Source organism: Stylophora pistillata, chromosome 7 (genome assembly GCF_964205215.1).
Source record: "Stylophora pistillata chromosome 7, jaStyPist1.2, whole genome shotgun sequence".
NCBI classification, from domain to species: Eukaryota; Metazoa; Cnidaria; class Anthozoa; order Scleractinia; family Pocilloporidae; genus Stylophora; species Stylophora pistillata.
The window spans coordinates 32,810,717-32,831,393 of NC_142525.1; the positions used below are offsets into that span (position 1 = coordinate 32,810,717).

The 20,677-nt window shown below is 38.4% G+C and overlaps 2 protein-coding genes and 1 pseudogene across 8 annotated transcripts in view; 1 reads left to right on the forward strand and 2 right to left on the reverse strand.

The window, feature by feature from the left end:
- The window catches only part of LOC111325529 (alpha-1,6-mannosyl-glycoprotein 4-beta-N-acetylglucosaminyltransferase), a 35,406-nt gene extending 31,007 nt beyond the window's left edge, over positions 1-4,399 (forward strand). For 2 of the 6 annotated variants that reach the window (XM_088727304.1, XM_088727306.1), the window contains 3 exons: positions 906-959; positions 1,581-1,733; positions 2,106-4,399. In XM_088727304.1, coding sequence (XP_088583430.1) covers positions 906-959; positions 1,581-1,733; positions 2,106-3,265 — 1,367 coding nt within the window. In that variant the 3' untranslated portion in view covers positions 3,266-4,399. Of the gene's footprint in view, positions 1-115; positions 155-905; positions 960-1,580; positions 1,734-2,105 lie in introns of all 6 variants that reach the window. The other 4 variants (XM_088727305.1, XM_088727307.1, XM_088727309.1 and 1 more) reach the window with 3 other exon arrangements.
- Positions 4,400-5,464: 1,065 nt separating this feature from the next.
- LOC111325528 (glutathione peroxidase-like) lies at positions 5,465-8,839 on the reverse strand (annotated as a pseudogene). Its single transcript, XR_015989468.1, has 2 exons — positions 8,456-8,839; positions 5,465-7,518 (listed from the first exon to the last, which is right to left on the reverse strand). The product of XR_015989468.1 is annotated as a glutathione peroxidase-like (transcript).
- A 565-nt stretch (positions 8,840-9,404) lies between these two features.
- On the reverse strand, positions 9,405-20,427 carry LOC111325486 (X-ray radiation resistance-associated protein 1). The gene is made up of 15 exons (XM_022929306.2): positions 20,197-20,427; positions 19,611-19,780; positions 18,127-18,198; positions 17,567-17,639; positions 16,825-17,013; positions 16,282-16,348; positions 16,022-16,141; positions 15,558-15,919; positions 14,136-14,352; positions 13,011-13,068; positions 12,059-12,472; positions 11,312-11,575; positions 10,297-10,405; positions 10,041-10,117; positions 9,405-9,763 (listed from the first exon to the last, which is right to left on the reverse strand). Exons 1-15 carry the CDS (start codon positions 20,300-20,302, stop codon positions 9,551-9,553), a joined length of 2,511 nt encoding a protein of 836 aa, XP_022785041.2. The 5' UTR covers positions 20,303-20,427; the 3' UTR covers positions 9,405-9,550.
- Between the last annotated feature and the right edge of the window lie 250 nt (positions 20,428-20,677).

Here is a 20,677-nt window from a genome sequence, read left to right on the forward strand (position 1 = left end):
ATAAGTCTTTAGCTTACATACTCTTATCCTAAATTGCTTGGTACCCTGTAAATGTGGAAATGTGGAAATATGCAATTGTGCAATTGATTCTTAAGCGCATTCTTTTTTATCTTAGCTTGGCAGTCTGGAAATGTGGACATATGGAAATATGCAAGTAGGTTTTAAGTTTACTCAAGCACTTTTATCAGAACTCTCTCCTCTGGAAATGTGCAAAAATGCAAATAGGTCTTTAGCTTATGCCCTATTGTATGAATTTTGCAGTCTGGAAATGTGCAGTTGTGGAAATCTCAAAATAATCAAATATGCAAATAGGATTTCCACATTTCCAGACTACCAATTAGTTAAAGTTAGATTTGAGTACGCTAACTGAAAAAGACATTGCATATTTCCAAATTACCACATTTTCACATTTCCAGACTACCAAGTTAAGATAAAGGTGAGTAAGCTAAAGACTTATTTGCATACTTCTAGATTTCTACGTTTCAAAATTTCCACATTTTCCAGCCTACCAACTGAAGTTAAGAGAAAAGTGAGTAAGCTTGAGACTTATCTGCACAATGTTTACACAGTCAGTTTTTAAATTCTAAAAAATCTAACTAGTGTCGTGGGCACAATTCCAAATCGCACATTTTCACTTTTCAAAATTATTCTAAAGTGATTAATCTTATGTGCAGCACATTTCATGGTGATGACGTGTTCTGGGCTCTTCTACCCCAATTAAAAGCCATGAATTAACTCGTATCAAGTTTGTCTCAACATCCAATCAGACTCCATATGAGTGCAAGTGTACCTATTATTGTTTTAGCCTGCTGGTGCCTTGCACAGATATGGCGCGTCACTGTTTACAATTAAAATGTTCGGTACTCTTACCTTGTTTTGGTAATTTTTATGTTTTCATCCTTAAGAAGAAAAGAAAGCTGACCATAGCTATCCCACCAGTGCGGTTCCTATCACACAGGGTATCTATCGTCCTCAGCTTCCATTCTCTAAACCATCTCTTAGGCTAATACCCACTCAAGCTTTCTCCGCATGTTTTCATACTAAAAATGAATCAATTCTCATATAAAATTTATGAATGCAATTTGGGCTTTTTCTTTTCTTCTTCTTATTCAGTTTTCCAAATAGTAGATAATTTGCAGGTCTTTGGAGACGCTCTTTTTGCTAAATCTAGCCATACTTACATAATTAATTTCTCTGTTTATTGTATTGACACCATCCTTATGTTGGAAAGATAATTTTGTTTCTGCCACGCATGCCCCAAATGCGATTTTGAAACTGAATTGCATAAAGGATAATTTCAAAGTTGAGTGAATCTGAGTGTATGAAAAACGATAATCTGAGGCAGAACAAGAATGTCTTAGTTATAGAAAAAACATATTCTCATCCCCGAGATACAGCCCCCTAGCTCCGTACTTCTGTTAACTTATTAATTAATTTTTCCGTATTTAACTCAGCACGTATTCGTCATGGATGACAATGCTAGAATGGGCGTACCTGATTAACAGCGTGCGCAGTAAGGATTCACAACAGCGACGCCTAGAATTTGGTTTGGTTATTTATTTTCGTTTTTTTCTTGATAGAATCAAGAGGCCCTGAGGAAACAGATGGTTCCGTGATGAACAAAACTGAGCATGTATGGAGTCCTGACAAAGCTACCAATTCTCTTTGTCCCAGTAGTGAATATATAAGAAGTCCATGGGTGAATAAACTGGGGCAATATCCTTCTACAAAAAGTACGTACCGTGTTAGGATCAGTCCACTTAAATTTTTCATTTGATAATTTTTTTCCACAGCGTAGATCGACACTTTCGAATTCTGAGTTTGTTTTGAGTACTTGTTGTTTCTGTTTCATTTGAAATTGTTGCTTTTTCTTCTTAGGGTGGGTTAACGACTTGTCTGGTGTCAAAAATTGCCACCAGAGAGACTATTTCTACTTAGAGAGGTATAATTAAAACTCACAAAAAAAGTGTTTTGCTAAGTTTCAACTTAAGCGAAAATTTTTCAAAAAAAAGCTTTAAGTATTTTGCTCACTAAATTTTGCTATCTGGATCTTGGGAGCTAAAGTTTTAAATTTGACTCAAAAGTTTCCTCTCATTTAATTTCAGGGCACATGACGATTGGCTTAACGACAATAACCAGGCCTAATGGAGTACATTATCTTTCCGAAACGATCCAAAGTTTGCTGGACAGCATGGATGAGGAAAACAGAAAGCAGACATTTATAGTTGTATTTCTCGCAGACTTTGACAGGGGAAATAAACAGATCATAACGACTAACCTGTCAAAGCTCTTTCATAGAGAAATCGAAGAAGACATCTTGCATGTGATCGAAACATCGCCAAAATATTACCCCCAGCTTACGAACCTTAAGGAGAAATTTGGAGATTCAAAGACCAGAATCTACTGGAGATCAAAACAGAACATAGATTTTGCATTTCTGATGTGTTACTGCCACGAACTTTCTAACCTCTACCTTCACGTCGAAGATGACGTCAAAGCATCTCCGAGTGTATTTCATAAGCTGCAAGGATTCATTTCGTCGCAGAGGAAACCTTGGCCAATGCTGGACATTTCTTACATGGGTCATACTGCAAAAGTTTATCACTCAGAGGATCTAAGGAGCATTGCATCTTATTTCTATCTTTTGTACGCTGAAATGCCAGGTGACTGGTTGATAAGATATTGGCGACTGGTTAAAGTCCCAGAGAATGCAGGATTTATTTTACCAGCGGCTTCTCTTTTTCAACACCATGGTGTACATTCCTCTCTACAAGAAAAGAGTTGGCCAGTCAACAAAACTTACGATAGATACTTTGATGTCTATGATCACAAGTACTGGGGAAGAAACCCCTCAGCAGAAGTGTCTTCGTCGATTACGCCTAATCAAGGGAAACCTCAAGATGCTTACAGAAGTGGCCTTGGATACTTTTGGGGAAGAAACGTCAAGCAAGATGACCATGTAACAGTGCGCTTTAATTCTGCCGTTAATGCAAGCAAAGTATTTGTGGATACAGGCTCAAATCTAGCCATGAAAGATTTCCTCAGGTCTGGTGTTTTACAAGTAAGCTTTGTCTCTGGGACAAACTCGTCATCCTGTGGAAAGTTTGACACTGTTGTCCCATTTAAAGACGGTAGAGCCCAAGCTATTTTTAACAAAATGATCTATTGCTTACGAATTTTGGTTACTAAGGATCAAAATGAGTGGCTTTTTCTGAGGGAAATAAACGTTTGGGAAGCGGAACGATTAGCAAATGTAAATCTTTAAATTTTAAAAGCTGAGTAATAGTTACGTAATAGACTTGAAGGCGAAAGAGCGTTTAAATTTTGTCATTAAAATAAGCCTGCTGTATACATAACGATAAATTTGAAAATGTGAATCTACAAACTCTTCAGACCCCGGTTGCTCGTTGGTTGGATAACGCTAGCGCTATCCACGGGATAAATCTTTATCCGGTCGTGGATAGCGCAGTACGTTTTGCTATCACTTACCCGCGCTGGATAGCGATTTATTCTTTGGATAGCACTCTTCACCCTTTATACGAATGGGCCCAGAAGTACATGTGCACGTCTCAGCGTCGTTCCTTTGACTTCTTTACCTTCGGTCTCGGCAATAGCGAGGAAACTGAAGTGGTTATTCAGTGATAAAACGATTAGTTAATGACTAGTTTGAGTGTGAATCTACTAGTGGTCTATCAAAGATGCTAAAGCCTGATTGGTTACCCTTACTCACAGTCTATTAGGTGTTGGACCATGGATAATCTGTAAAGTGATTCGCCTGACAGCGTGCAGTTGTTAACAAAACAAAAGAGAAAAAGAAAACGTTAGGCTGTCTTATGTTTTTTGCAGACTAGTAGATTGATGCTAAAACAATTTGATTACAGTGGCTCTCGATTTCTACGCCTCCGGCTCGCGATTTACATACTATTCTTGTTTTTTCCTAGCATCCCAAGTGGGTTATTACCCGATAACTCGATAGAAATGCGGTCCATTGCTTTTTGGCAATAGAATTGGCGAAAGAAAGTTCCGTCTATTGCTTAAAAAGCTATTGCACATGGGCTCGCCGTCGCAATGAGGAGCACGCAATCCATATGTTAAATCGACGGTTGTGTCATGGAAGTACCATTTAGCGAGGGAATAATTAAGATGTTTGGTGCTTTTTCTTTATTCAATAGTTGTGTTTCTGTTCAGACGAGTGCTATGTTGTTCAAACTGCGTTGTGACCTTTTGGATTCGGGAGTATAATTTAGGAAATATATTTTACGAAAGCAGGCATATATAGGATCAAAGAGAATTTCTTTGTGTCCGCTTTTATATAAGGCTACGTAGACATAAAAAAAAAAAAAACTTCTAGCAATTTCTCAGTTGTTGTTGCAAAACAAAGTTTCTGTTTGTAAAAATACTGAATTTCGTATTTGCATATTTACGGTCAATCCACTTTCGCCATGTTTGAAATCTATGCTTATACCTAGCGACTAGTTGTAGCCTCCTCAGACCAATCACAGAACAGCATTTCTCATACGGTTGACATCCTGTAATGGCAGCTTCTGATCTCATCACATATGTTCCATACGTAGGCAATACAGTGTGCACTTCCCAGTCACACCATAAGGCTGACCACAACTCGCTGGCGGAATCACCGTCAGGATGTACAAAAAGCTTATAAACCCGGGTTAAACAAGAAATCCGTACTTTTGTAATCTTTTGAATTTTGCTCAAATTGGCGTGGCTTGGAAATGAAACACGCATGAAATCAAAGTAATAGGTAACAAATAGTAACGAAATACGGAAACTAACACACACAAAAAACACTTTAGGCAGAACGAGAATGGTGCGTAAGTTAGTCATCTCTGCGTAACAAAAACGATGTCTGCATTACACCGTAATTTGCATGACTACTCACTCAGAATAGGCGTCGTGTTTTTGTTCTGAGATTGTTATTTAAGCAAGATTATGTCACCATGACATCTAAACAAAGTTCAACTAAGAGATAGTTGACCCAGAATGCTCAAGTAGAAGTTTCTGGCAGATGTCTTTATCGAGTTTTCCTCTAAATGCCGTCTTATTTTGTCGCGAAAAATTCCCACCCTAAAGTTTTGCGTGAAAATAACATCACTGAGACCCGCCTTCCCTTGTGGGACAATTTTCATAGCTGCGGTAGCATTAGCGTGGTTAGCGTTTCGGTTTTTACAATAACAAGCATAGCTTTATAAAAACAGCGTTTGAAAAGAACATAGTATTATAAAAGCAAGTTTCGATTAAAAAAATGTTTTTTGTTTGTATATTGCATACATTTCTGTAGCTCATGCAACGTATGACACGCAAGGCCAAACACCGCGAAAACTATTTGCTGCGCAGTGAATTCTCTTCATTTATTCGAATAAATCTGAATTCCCTTCAACTTTAGGGTCAAGAAAACTTGTTGCAGGTATAGTTTAGATACATTCCACAGAAATCGCGTCAGAAACAAGATTGGTTATCTCTTTTATTTGGTCAAGTATTCTCAAACAAAGCCCTTTCTTTCTCGTTCATAAATAGAGTTCAACTGCACATACATTTTGACTTGTATTCTTGTCAATGAAGCCCTCAACTTGCAAGTAATCTGCACATATATACTTGCAATCTTCAATTCTGCTCAAACTCAAAAATGAGATTTTATGACCAGAATGTCATCAGTTGAGCTCAAACAAGGACAAGGGAACTTTGACTACAAATGTAAGGTGCTGCAATAGAATTATAAGTTAATAACACAAACGATATTTTCTTCACTTTTGTTCAGAAAGTAGCCCACTAATTGATAAACTTAACCTTTACACAAAGTGTCTTCATGTTTAAGCCATAATTAAATACTGTATGTAGTAACTTGCCCTTACACAGTGTCTTCATGTTTAAGCCATAATTAAATACTGTATGTAGTAACTTGCATGAATCAAATTAAGTCTGAAATAAGAATCTACAGCATTAAGCTTACTTTAGAATCAGTCTACAAAGCAATACGACAAAATGTGAAAAAAAATAAATGTTTCCCCATTTCCTTACATCAGCAGGCACCAGCAGGCTTACCCCCCACACAGTTTCAAATAAATTTTACAACGTAAAGGCTACTGATGAGAATTTTTTTATAAAAAAAAAAAAGAGCTTTTCAAGTTCATGATCATATCTTAAGTTCTCGTGACCATATACTGTGTGATTCAGATACTTTGCAGAGAAATTAGATGCGAGTTACTCTTCAGAGTTAAAGGGTGATAAGACAACTGAGGGAGTCTGGGGAAAAGACAAAGTGTATGGTCTCAGAAAATAGACATTATATAGACATTGTTCCATGGAATGTGGGCACGAACAATGTTTAATAAATGAACAAGTAAGCGCAGCAAAGGAGTGAAGTTTTTGATGCATTGCAATGAGTCAATAAAAATCATTCAAGCAGTTTTAATGGTATGTTTTTATTTCATACATACTGAGATTTTTTCTTACTGACCGACACATTTCAAAGATTGGAAGAAAAAGACTGTGAAAATACATCATTCATCCAATCAGAGACACTGACCAGTCCTTCAAATCTTAGCATGTATGAAATAAAATATAATACTAAAGGCTCGACACAAACAGTAGCCAACTAGCCATCAGTTTTGGCTGGTGGTTTTGGTTTTTTACAAACCAGTTTGGCTAGTAAACAAACTGAAATTGTTGTAACATCTAAGATGTCACTGGCCACTTGACTAGTAAGTTGAAAAGTTAGTGTCAAGCCCTGAATACTGACGGAAAGTTTTACAAGTTTATCATTTCAACAAAACAACCACACATTGTTTAAAAGTTAGGTGGAACTTGAAGAATTTATGTAAGAAATGGTTAAAAAAAATGTGCACTTCTCAATAACATGCAAACTATGAATTACTTTCCAAGATGCATCTCAAGAAGAAAGCATGTTCCTGAAATGTAATTAAAGGATGTCTATCCATTTTCATTTTGGGTTTTCAGTTTCTTCTCTGCCATTTAAGATGGCCTTCTTTATGTCAAGACTGAGGGCACCATAATACTAGATTGCAAACTTGACCATTTGACCTGAGAGTTTGCATATTACTGAAACATGCCAAAAGTTGTACTGCACAAATCAGTTTACAGAACTATCACTGAAAAATAATGGTGCCATCATTTTAGAGTGTATATAACTCCAAGGCTGTGCTATTATGTTATTATTTCACAAGGACTTTTTCAATGTCCTTTTTAATGTCAAGAGGTGAGGTGGTTGGAGCATATCTCTTTACAGGGACTCCATGCTTATCACAAAGAAACTTTGTAAAGTTCCACTTGATGTTGTTTGTTAGTGTTCCCTGTTTTGCATTTTTCAGGAAGACATAGAGAGGATCTGCATTTGATCCATTGACGTCAATCTTGCCAAACATGTCAAACTCTACACCATAAGTACCAACAAACTCCTTGATTTCACTCTCAGTGCCAGGCTCTTGTCCTCCAAACTGATTGCAAGGAAAAGCAAGAATACGAAGACCTTGCTCAGCATACCTTGAAAATAATCGAAAAAAAAAATGACTGGGTTAAATGTTGAACACCTCTAACAAAAGGTCAATTTACTTTCTCTTACACTAGGAGAGACTAGCATCTAATTTCTCTGTACAATGACGCCCAGAAATTACACATTAAGGTCACAAGAATTAATGAAATGATCACCAACTTAAATTCTCCTTGTCAGCACCTTTGGAAATGTCTGGAGAACAATATGGAGAATATGCAGACTGATGTTACGGTGTTGACAAGAGTTCTTTTCATATTTAAATGCTGAGCCATTATGAAGTTTATTCTCTTGTTACTTTACACCATACTCCTGCTGCTAAATTTGGCAAGATTTCCTTATGCGTAGAGTGTCGCAAAGAAACCTTCATAGATAGTCTTTATGAAATGGAATGCATAATTAATGTGTTGGGGTTATATGGAAATCTTTCCCTATATTTTCTAACGAAAACGGTATAAATCCTGATATCCATACAGTTGCAGTACACCAACAGACCCAAATCCACTTGCATTATATCAAGCTTGGGTTGACTGTGCGCATACCGAGCCAACATTGGCCCTGTATTCTTCAGTCGCTTTAGCAAACATTGATCGACTTAGCTGCTCAAGTCCAGCAACCGTCCCCCCCAAACAATTGGCAGAACTACAGTGTGGTAAAATAAAATGAAATAAAAGAGCAATTCAGCTCAAATGTAGTCCAAAACAATAAAGATTGCGCTAATTCACAATAATAATTTTGACCCATTGGAAAACTTTTATTTGTTGCGTGCAGCTGAACCATTAACTAAAATGTTCGTTAGATTAAAACTGTAGCTTGGGAAAGTGCAAATCAGTTCCATAAGAAGGCCCTCTTTTACGGCTAAATCAAATCACGAAACACGTGTACAACCGAAAATCTAAATCAAATTAAGGGAGAGTTAGAGAAACTTACGAGGTGTGCAGCTCCTGTAGCTGAGCATAGTTCTTCTTGGTAAAACCTCATTTGGACGCTACGTTGACGATGAGCGTCACAAATCCTTCGTACTTCGACAGTTTTACAGGGTTGCCATCTATATCTTTTACCTCGAAGTCGAGAATTGTTGTGTGTTCCTTTGCTTGCGCCATCTTTGCACCGTACAAAATCCCGACAGAACTAAGCGAGAAGCACGCGTATTTCACCAACCTCGAATTCAAACACCGACCCTTGGTACAAACAAGCAGTTGTCTGCTAATATGACGAAACATATGCTATCTTTGAGGATGACTGATAGATCACGAGTCAAAGTTTGTCTTGCACCATGAGCCGAGACAGCCGAGACGCAGAGACAAATAGAGTGGATGGGTAGAACTCGTGCCCAGAGCTACTCGTCCTTTAAATCCAGAAATGGTAAGGACTCTGGGAAGAAAATGAGGAACTATTGGGATATTTGGGCAGATATTTGTAGGAGTTAATTTTTGTTTGTTTCTTTGTTTTTGAACAGTGAGCAAGATTCCAGCACTTTGAATTCCGATTTGGTAACCGTTTCATTCGCCGTCACTGGACTTCATTCACCCCCACCAAGACACTATTCCATCATTTTAGTAATTTCCGTACTTAAGAACATCATTTGCCGGCGTTTGCCAACATTTACTACCACGACACACCGACTGTCGTCGTCAGTCGCCAATCGCCGTCCAAACGTATGAGTTTAATTCACGAAATTGCCACCATTTCAGTGGTTCGCACGCGTAATTTCCTTCATTTAGTTTACAGACCAAATCCCTTGAAGGATGCTCATCGCTCAAGTATGGCCACTCCATGGATAGAAAATTCGCCAAAAAAAATTAAAAACAAAAAACAGTTTAGGGAAAGTAAACGCTTCAACTACGGAAGATCTTTGCGAATACAGCAGTACACGAAATAAGTTTAAAAATAATAGTTTTATTTACAACATCTGAATACAATTTTGCTTTTCAATGCCATTGCAAAGATACGAATAGCTTATCATTCGATCGAATCAAAGAATATTTACAATCATAGCACACCACAGGCATGTACAGCATCATGTCATAATCGGCTGTCTATTTTCTCTTTGAATCGTTTCAGTTCCTTGGCTATAGTCTTGTTGCTTCCCAGACTCTCTCCTCTCGCTTGAGAAGTAACGTCGGTTCGTGTCTTCTTTTCTTTCGTTCGTTCTTCGGGTCGTGTTTCGAAGAGTTCTTGAGTGATGGCCGTCTGTTTCAGCGAAGCTACCCGAACTTCGTTGTACTTCGTTTGGACCTAGAGGAATTAGAAACAGTAAAGTCAATTTTTACAACTTTACAAAGCTTGATTCATACAAAATAAATAAGCCTTGACTGACAAAACGACTGCTTTTCAGGAAGATAACGTTTCATAATTTATATTCCAAAAATAAATGTAAATTTTCTTGCTTCGCAGAAAAGGCCTAGATGAACACAATGCGCGATTTACATGAACCAGTGTGAGGGTGAGTGAGGGGGACGAATATTTTTCGCATAGAGAAATACTCGAAAAAATATTTGAAAACTAAACAAACCTCATTCAAGAGCTTCTTAGCCTCACGATATTCTTGTTTAAGCTTTGGATCCTTCTTTAAATCTTGGAGAGCAGTTTCTAAACAAAACAAACCATATATGCCAGTGATTACTAAGACTAGATGTTCTTGACCGCACGCTTATTAAACGTCTCTCCGCACGCCTCTCTATTAAACGTGACTTCTTTGACGTATTTTTTCTCAGACCTATAAAGATTAGTTAATCAAAATCGGGGAAAGATTGCCATAAAATACTAACCTAGGTTGGACTCTTTGGTCTTGGACTGGACTCGCATCTTGTCTAGAATTCCCCCTAGTTCTTCTACTTTGCTTTGCCGAGACTTCGTTCCCGTTGATGTTGATACCGTCTGTAAAATGCACAAATAACATACAGTGTTAGGGATGTCCACATTTTGTACAGATAATCAAACAGGAAGACGCTGTGGTAATAATTTTCCGTGAATAATTCATTCATTCGCTAAAAACGGTGCACATGTCATTTGTACAGCCTGGTAAGAAGGTTTGAACTTAACTCAACTGAAAAAGTATCCAGCTGGTTGCAACAAATGACACCTCCACAACATCTTATATGATAGAGAGGAAGATAATGGTGAGCATGCCCCACTGTCACAGTCAACTCCTCAATAAATGAGTGTTCAATTATCCATACTCGGTTCTCCATTCTCGGTATCAATCAAACTGGATTCTTGATCCTCGATTCTCGTGAGCATCAAAAACATATTGAGAAGAGAGGTGCGAAACATCATTTCTCGTTTCTCATTTACCCGCACGAAGGTATCGATTTTGGAGACTGACCCAGGTGTGTCTACCAATGTATTTTATAACATAACCAAAGTAAAGCGCGCGCTCTGATTGGTCAATTTAGCGTCCCCATTTGCCCATGGGTGTACGCTGATGACGTGAGCAAATGCAAAGACTTTTTTCCGCGCGCTTGTTTTTTCTGGTCACGTAAGATTTGTTCAATAAAAGGGTACTCTTTAGCTACAATGTATCAATGTTATGTTATAAAACAAATGGTAAACACCACAGCATACACTATTGAGTTATGGATACACTTGGGAGGTTTGCTAAGCACTCAAGAAGCTAGAGTCGCTCTCGGCTATCGCCCCGAGCGGCTCTTACGCTTCTTTCGTGCTTAGCAACCTCCCACGTGCATCCATAACTCAATAGTGTACGCTGTGGTGTTTACCATTTGTTAAATTATATTCAGATTCCAAAAAAGAAAAAAACATATTTTATCAACGAACACTCACTTGAGCCTTTTTAACCCTTCGTTCTTTGAAAGTTCCATGAGGTTTACTGAAGATCAAAGGATGAGCCAAGGCATAGGTTAAAGCTCGTACACTTCCTTGAAGATCCTTTGGCACTATAATGTCAGGGTCGTCTTCATCAACATCCAAAAGATCCTCGTAGCCTTTGTACTTTGTTTCCACGCTAAAGGGTCGCTCCTTTTCTTTACTTTTCTTTGGCTTTTGGACTGGGGCTTGAATGTTCTGTGCATCTTCTTGTTCATCAACCTGTCGTAAAGACAAACCAGCCACCCCCATGAAACTAAACCTCTCACAAATGACTACAAAAAAAAAAACTATTATCGGAATGGTTACAGGGCTCGATACTAAGGATAGCCAACTAGCCACAGACTAATAGAAATTCAGTTTTTGCTAGTGGTTTTCGATTTCCACTGGCCAGTTTGGCTGGTAAACAAAGTGAAATTTTAGTAACATCTAAGATGTCACTAGTCACTTAGCTAGTAAGTTGAAATGTTAGTGTCGAGCCCTGAGTTATATTATAGTTCTATCTTCTTTATTCACACAACAGGACGCATAACATAGATGTACCTTCATGTATTCAAAACAAAGTTTACCCTATAACATCATTGAAGTATTGATAGTGTAAGGAACAACTCCTTTTTTGTCACTCCTGGAAGTGAAAAGGTTTGGTTGTCGCTATAGTCCGAGAAACGAAAAAAAAAATTACTTTTCAGAAGCAAAATTTCTTACTTGAGTCATAAAAAATCCGTCCTCAGAATTAAGCTGCTTTTCTGCGCGAGGTTGATGTCGCCCATCGGCAGTTCCCAAACTTTCACTGATAGTAGCTCCTCCTTCCGTCTTTATTGTCTGTCTTGTAGTGTGACCGGACTGGTAAACCGCTGACTCGGGAAACTCGAGAGGTGTAGTGTTGGCTCGGCTGAAAGAAGGACGGTCGCCTCGGGGTGTTGTATCAGCGAGGCCAGGCGCGGTAGAGAGTTTTCTCGGGGTGGAAGTCTCACGCTGCCGTCCCGTTGGAGGAGCTGACCCTATTGGTGGCAGTGTCATGTATGGTGGACCAACATATGCGGTTGATTTTGGTTCGGGAGGAGCTTCCAACATCGCCAGGTTTTGCTTCTTGGGCATTGGAGGAAGTGTATCTTTAACCTATGATTTTTTTCGCAAAAAGATGCGTTCAGAAAAAAGAAAACAAACAAACAAACAAACAGATTTGTAATACGTCTTTCAGGGGAATCCCAAAGCTGCTGAAGAATAAGCACCACGTTTCTATTCAGCCTCTATTACTCTGTAGATTGGGCTCTAAAAATGTCCTTGAGTTATATGTATGCAAAAATGAAAACGGCATTGCTGGCTATACTATTAAAGAATGATAAAAAGTCTGTTTACCAGCCAAGTGGCCTATCAGGCCGGCGCTTAACTCCCGTTTTGGTAACATGAAGCGACTAAGAGTATTTCTACTCCCCTGGCATTAAATTTGCCAGCACCCATTTAAACACCTGGGTGAAGAGAGGCTCTGCGTGAGTAAAGTGTCTTGCCTAAGAACACAAGACAATGCCCCCAGCCAGGGCTCGAACCCAGACCACTTGATCAAGAGTCGAGCGCACTAACCATGAGGCAACCGCGCCTCGCACACAAAGAACTCTAAATAAGAAAAAAAGGTAGACAGGTAGACTTGTGGTCTTACTTTTCTGTGGTTCTTTGCCAAGTTGACAATTGGCTTTGTTCTCTTCGGAGGCTTTTGTCTGGTAAGAGGCGAATTAGGTTCATGAAAAAATAGGATGGAACAGGATAGAACCATCTAATAATGGCCTGCTTCTTAGAAAGACTAAGTTGCTCAGTTAAAACTCAGAAGCTAAGTCTTACAACTATCAATTTAAGGCCAAATCGAGTTAAATAAACTTAAGGGTCAAACACCTGCGCGTTTGCAAAGGCGACGCTACATCGTGTTTTCAAGCCCACGAGATAATTGCAGCAACCTCTTGAGCATTAAAGAGCAACTTATTTTCACCACACTGTAACAGTCACATTTACATACGAGTAGAAATCGTTTCCCAGGTTGCTATGCCTGCAGTGAACAGGTATTCATTGATCACTGTTTCACAGATGCTACTTCCAACAATGCTAACAAACGTTGAAAATACCATAAATCCTTTAATATGTCCCCGGGATGCTTATTTATTTCAGGTACTTTGGGGAGAGGGCTTAATAGAGGGGGGGGGGGGGGCTATTAATTTAGAACTCAATAACGAACTCAATTTTATGATCAAACTCTCTCGATGGACGTCGTTTAGCCATGCTATATTTTAAGCATCGCTCTGTAATTTCCGTATACCGTATTCTACTGATGCCAACATGATAACATCAATCATTCAATCACCATAATCAATTTTAAACGACAAACTAAAATTACACTACTTGAATAAATTCATCGTACTTACTGACCGGGAGTGTTACTTTGAATTTTTGTTTTTTGAGGGAGAGGGGTGGGGGGCGTAATGGGAGCCCTTAATAAAATTCTCCCTCTGAAGAGGGGTGGCTTATTAGATGGCAGGGCCTTATTAGAGGGGGCTTATTAGAGGGGGGGCTTATTAGAGGGGGCTTATTAGAGGGGGGCTTATTAGAGGCGGGATTTTCGGTAAGCATGCAGGACTCGTGTCAAATTTAAAGCTCGTACACGGGAACAATGAGGCTCGTATAGCAACAGCTATTGAGAGCAGATTTTGTCCTTATGTACAATGTTTAACTCTTGCGATAGCCAGACCTTGATATTTCTTGGTTCTCTTTGACACCGTAAATATCTTGCACTTACCTGAAAATCGTCACTCCCTTCAATCTTCCAAGTTGAAACGAAAGAACAGGAGGATCTCCTTTGAATGCAGTTGTAAGCGGATTTCCCCATATTACAAGTTCTCTGAGGGATGGCCAACCCATCAGAGCCAAAAGACCATCTTCTTCAAAGATGAGATTGTTTGCCAGGTTCAAGTGAAGTAACCTGGCAAATGGCAAGGGGGGATTGTATCTGTCACCTAAAAAAAAAAAAAAAGCAAATCAATGATCATACATTGTAATTAAATTCAGTATAATAGCCGAGTGACCCACAACCGTCGCCAGAGGTCACCCCGGTTTCCTAAGCATGAAGCGACTCGGATTATTGCTGCACTCATCTCATTTTTTCGGAATGGGATGCTATATGAAGGGGTACTGGAATCTATTAGAAACTGCAAAACCACAGAAAAAATCCCTCAAAACCGCATGCAAAACCGTGACAAGCTACGCACAGAAGAGAAACCGGAACCCAAATAGGAAAAACCGAAAACCACATCGTATACAAAGTCCGAAAATCCGTTCGTGTTTTTGGCGAAAGAAAACCAATCGATAAAAAAGGGAAAATCCGCAAACTGCAATGACCTCCAAAACCGAAAAAAAAAAAACAATTTTTCTTGGCGCAAAAACCAATCTAAAAAAATAGCCAAAACCGCAAAACCGCAAATCCCAATGCCCCCCCCCCCCCCCCCCACCCTCCCTATATATACGGTGAGACCACCACAAGTTATCCAACGGCATTTCATCGGGTTTCTCTAACAGTTAACCAGTACCCTTTTATACTCCTGGGTAGAGCCAGGTATTGTGAGAGTGGGTGTGTCTTACCCAACAAGACAACACATGAACCTGGCCGAGTGTCAGACACAGACCTCTGTTCTCCATCTGGTGTCATGCGCGCTGACCGTTTAGTCACCGCGCATCCCAGTGTTAAACATTGTAGAACTTTAGTAGACAACCGGTGATTTTTTGTAAAGGATTTCTTGATCCCAAACTATTTGCAGAATTCTTACGCCAATGAAACATCAATGCACGACGTTCACTTGTAGAGACTGAAGTTTCAAAATGGCCGACTGTCAAGCTACAGGGGTCTTTTCGCCAGAATCAGCGTTTTTTATGCAAACTTCGATTTTGGCTTAATTTCTACCAAGCAATGATGAACTTTTGCTTTACAGGCAAATGCGAAAAAGCAAGCTTACTGTGTCCGATGAAAATGATAAAAATATGCAGAAGAAAACCGCAAAACCGCGTGCTTTTTTTTTTTTTCAACGCGATAACGCGAAAATGCATGGAGGTTTTATGCATTCCTTCGTCGCTTATCTCTGAGTGGTGTTGTTCAGGGTGACCATCATACATTAACTATGCTACATTGAATAAAAAGTCTGACGCACTACAGAATAATGATAAATACCTAGCAGAGAAGGATCCTCAGTCAAAGTACTCGACCTTAGTTTCAATACTGGTCGATTCTTTTCTTCTCCATGTTCGTCACTCACAAGATTTCGACTTAAAATGTCATCAGCTTCATCTAAATTGAAGGCGAGCTCCTTGGCATTGTCTTTTTCTCCAACCTTTTTTGTTTCTTCGTTGTAGTCAAGAGATCCTTCTTTTTGCAAATCTTTCAAATTTTCTTCAAGAACATCAGGTAAAGAGCTGTTCTCAGTCTGTACAATTTCTTGCCTTGAACTTTCACCTTGATTTACACGAGCACCCAAAAGCCGCAAATGGGGAATAGAAGATATCTCATTGTGCTCCAGGTTGAGATATTTAAGTCTGTCAATAAAAACAAGAAGAGCTATATCATGTATGTGTGCGCACATATAAAAAAAAAAGTTAATAAGATTCTACCGTTATGGTAATGAATTAAAACCCTACCTTTTCAGTCCTGCCAGACTTGCAAATGTCGACAAATCTGTTAATCCATTGTGATCCAGGTATAAGTTTTCCAGAGCAGGAAATCTTAGCCTTTTGTCTTCTGATTCAACAGTACCTGAACTATAAGGATGACAAACAAACAAAACAAAATCAGATTGTAAAATAATAAGTATCTGTACTTGTACAGGTCTACTGATAATTTTGCACATTAAGTATTAGTAAATGTATATAAAATGCAATAGAGTGAAATTGGCACTTACTGCGTCATTCCTGTGATAGTTCTATATGTTCTTGTCATTTCAACAGGAAGCTTTTTTATTTCATTGCCTAAAAGAGAAGGGAACATTTCATAATTCAACGTGCAGGCACTGACAATGCATCATTCCTATTCATGTGCACAATGGCAGTCTTCATGGAGAGACTCATGCAGTCAGCATGTAAGCAGTGCCTCAAAGAGGGAGGAACTCTTTCCAAGGAAATCTGTAGTCAAAGAATTTTTCAACCTATCTTGATAATGAGCTGTTGTTTGTCAGTTAGCCAGTCAGTTGATCAGCTGGTTGGTCTGTCTATCAGCTACGCTGTGAGTCCCTTTCCCTAGCTGCCATCAATCAGTCTGTGACAGGCAGTCAATCAGTCCATCAGTTTGTTGGTCAACCATTCATTCTGCCAGTTAGTGAGTCTCTTTAACTGCCTGGTAGACTGACTGACAGTCTATCAGTCAGTCATTCTACCATGCTGTCAAACACACTCAATCAGTTCTGACTTTACACTGCACATAATCTTGACACAGTCATAGTTAATACCTGTCAAATATAAGGTTCGAAGACTCTCAAGAAGCCCGAGTGCTAAGATGTCACCTCCAGTTAAACGATTGTATGACATATCTAGGGTCATCAGATTGGGAAACATGGCTGGCTGAACTCTTATGCTGTCACTAATATTGTTCAAGGGTAACTCAAGCTCTTGGAGAGCTAGGAACTTGCTGAAGGCCCCTATTAAAAAAAATTAAAAATCAATTCAATTAGTCTGAAATTCTTGGAAGAAGTTAAGACAGCATCCATACAACTATATAAAGCTTTCATATTCTATTCAGTCTATAAAGCTTTTAACTATAAAGCTATAGAAGCTTTAAACTATAAAGCTTTTATTTTCTATTCCCTCCGACGAAGGGCTAATGCTCGAAACATCAGCTTTTGTAATCGTTATGGTGGCCAATTTACCACTTCAACTTTGTTGATATATCAAAATCATAAAGCTTTTAGTTTACTTGCAAGCAATCAATAAATTCAGTGCATGATGCTCTTAAATGGTGCTTCAGATTTTTATGTTTTACACTGAGGACTGTGTAGTTAACAGAACCTTACAATATGTCAGAGAATTCATCTTCTCATGTGAAAAATATCTTTTACCCATTCTTTTTGCAAAGTCACAAGATATATTTACAACAACTGAAGGATAAAACCAAAATGAGGGCACAAACATCAAGACAAACTTCTCATCCTTCCTGTAACAATAAATCTCAAAAAGAGGTTTATTTATACTTACCAAATGGAAGATTGTTATCTCCTGCATCCACATGAATGACATTGTCAAATAACAAAAAATCATTTTCATTCACCTTGAAGGAAAGACAGAAAATTATCATAATTATATGGTACTACACACAATTTAGCTTTTTAGGAACTATATCATTACTTAATATTCAACTTGGAAAAGTTATCCATAATTAGGAATGAAAGTGTTTATCTTCACAATCTCCAACCACCTTTGTTCTTTATCTCGACTGGTAATTCCTATGATCCAAATTCCAGTGCACTAAAATCTCACTGACTGTTTTCTCATGGAAAAACCAAGAACAACTTTTTACATTTCAAACAGGACACACTCAGATACAAAAGTTAATATTCATGCATGTGGATAGACACTGATAAATTAAACTTATGACTTAAAACAATGACCTGTTATGTCTGTATATTATAATAATTAAATACTAGCACCTGTCCAGTAAGTTTCAAACCCCCATAACCCAGATTATCAATTGCAACAGTACAGAATAGCCAAAGCAGAAGGCATTACAATTATGTTATAAATACACAAATATATACCTCTCTAAGTTCTTGGCTACTTATTTTCACCGAACATAAGTCTGATGGATCATCAACATGAAAATGTTTCATCTGCATGAAATAGGGAGAAGACAACAAGTAAATATAACAATAAGGAGAAAAATAAATGAATGCAATAGAGAAAAATTAAACAGCAATATCATTGATCTAATAGTCATACATGACTTGTTGTCCATACTGTACACTTAGTAAAGTGTATTCTGAGATACAATGAATATATGAAGTTCATATATTTTGAACTGTGGTATTAGATACGTATGATGCATGATCCTCGCAGTAGATAGCGCTATTTATGCAATAGCGAAAATCAGACCTGAAAAAAGTCAGGCCTGTATGGGACTCGAACCAATGACCTCTGCGATACTAGTGCAGCACTCTACCAATTGAGCTAACAAGCCAACTGGGAGCAGGCCGTTAAGTTGATTCATAATAAACCCGTGAAAGTGATAAATGAGATACAATGAATATATGAAGTTCATATATTTTGAACTGAGGTATTAGATACGTATGATGCACGATCCTCAGAGTAGATAGCGCTATTTATGCAATAGCAAAAATCAGACCTGAAAAAAATCTAAAAAAATTTTTTTTTTTTTTCTTTTTTAATTTTTTTCAGGTCTGATTTTTGCTATTGCATAAATAGCACTATCTACTGCGAGGATTGTGCATCATACATATCTAATACTGCAGTTCAAAATATATTAACTTCATATATTCATTGTATCTCATTTATCACTTTTACAGGTTTATTACGAATCAACTTAACGGCCTGCTCCCAGTTGGCTTGTTAGCTCAATTGGTAGAGCGCTGCACTAGTATCACAGAGGTCAGTGGTTCAAGTCCCATACAGGCCTGATTTTTTTCAGGTCTGATTTTCACTATTGCATAAATAGCGCCATCTACTGCGAGGATCATGCATCATATGTAAAGTGTAATCTATATACAAGGCTAAAAGATTAGGGAAAAAATTTAAATGTTTGAGCCAAACGTTTTTGGCTGTTTGCCATCATAAGGGTTGAAAAAAAAAAAAAGTGGCAAACAGCCAAAAATGTTTGGTTCAAACATTTTAATTTTTTTCCCTGATCTTATAGCCTTGTATATAGAATACACATACATGACTCATTACAGGTTATATTGTGATAACGAAAAACTTACTTTACTTTAGTCACTAGTTGACTGGAGTTTGACTGATAATTCTTGTTAAAATAAAATAAAGTACCCAGGGCTTGGCACCAATGGTAGCCCACTAGCAACAGACTAATAGAAATTCGATCAGTTTTGGTTAGTGGTTATCAATTTCCACACGCCCAAGTTCAGCTAGTAAACAAACTGAAATTGTCGTAACATCTAAAATGTCACAAGCCACTTGGTTAATAAGTGGAAAAGTTAGTATTGAGCCCTGGTAGTCCTCTACAATACCCATTTGCTGTTAGACCTCATTATTTATGCATCTGCAAACTTACCAGAAAGAAACCATCCAGTTTTGGTGGCCCCTCTTCTTCTATGGAGTCTATTTCATCACTCTGTAACTTTGTTACTGCAGGCTGCCTTTGTATGATGGGATCCCCACCACAAATTACAGCCTTAAATCTTCTTCTTTGCTCTGCTCGGTAAGCAACAAGCCAAGCTCCTCCTTCAAGATACAAGCCAAACGGCTGATAAGAAACTGTTATAATTGTCATCTTATGGACTCTGGCCCCTCTTCATCCTTTTAGTTCCAGACTCTGGTTCATTAATTATGGGAAAGCATTATGTTATCTTCCGACAAACTCCCTATGAATTTGGTTTAAAGTTTGTCATAACTCATTTTATTGGGGTAAAATGTGTTTTTCATGCACTTCAACTGTAGTGAATTGTTCTTTCTCTGCAAATTACATTTTTTTTTTAGTTATATATAGCTGTAAAGTATCGCTTCGTCCATGATAGAAAGGCTACAAAATCCGGCTAGGTGAACGCAAACCCAGTATAACACAATGAATCCACGAGGCAAGATGGTCTACTGCGTTTCCGTGATCAATCATTTGTGAGCTGAACTGTGAGAACACCTACCGTCATCGTCTTGCCGTTTATATCGTGTTAAGCTTCTCACGGGGAAACATTGGCTGGAAAATCCTGTACCCGAGATAAAACCTGTTGTAGTATTTGCAGCTGACATTCCAACTGCCTTGAGGCGAGTTAGAAATTTCTCAAATGTCGTTTTGATGGAGAAAGTCTTGGTTTATGTGGAGATTTCAGACAGAGGTCTGACTTTCGAACGGGAGGCCGCCATGTTGAAGAACGAAACACATTAGTGACCATGGTAACGCTTGAGCTCTGCCTGATCTTGTTGGGGAGGGGGGTCGGGAATGCGTGAGAACTGTGGAATCATTTTAACTTCCGGTTTTTCCAGAGAAATCTTGAACACCCTCTAATTAAATTTTAACTCAAAATTCCGAGAAAATAGGTGCCATTAACGTTGCTGAATTGAGAAATGAGAAATTTAGTCGAGGTACTACGATCTGAACCGAAAGAGAGAGAAATCGCAGTCACT

Coding starts and splice junctions, on each gene's coding strand:
- LOC111325486 (XM_022929306.2), bottom strand. CDS start 20,302: ATGTCAGCTGCAAATACTACAACAGGTTTTATCTCGGGTACAGGATTT. Junction 11,576..12,058: donor ACGGATTTTTTATGACTCAA/GTAAGAAATTTT, acceptor TCTTTACGACAG/GTTGATGAACAAGAAGATGC. Junction 10,406..11,311: donor GAAGGGTTAAAAAGGCTCAA/GTGAGTGTTCGT, acceptor TGCATTTTACAG/ACGGTATCAACATCAACGGG.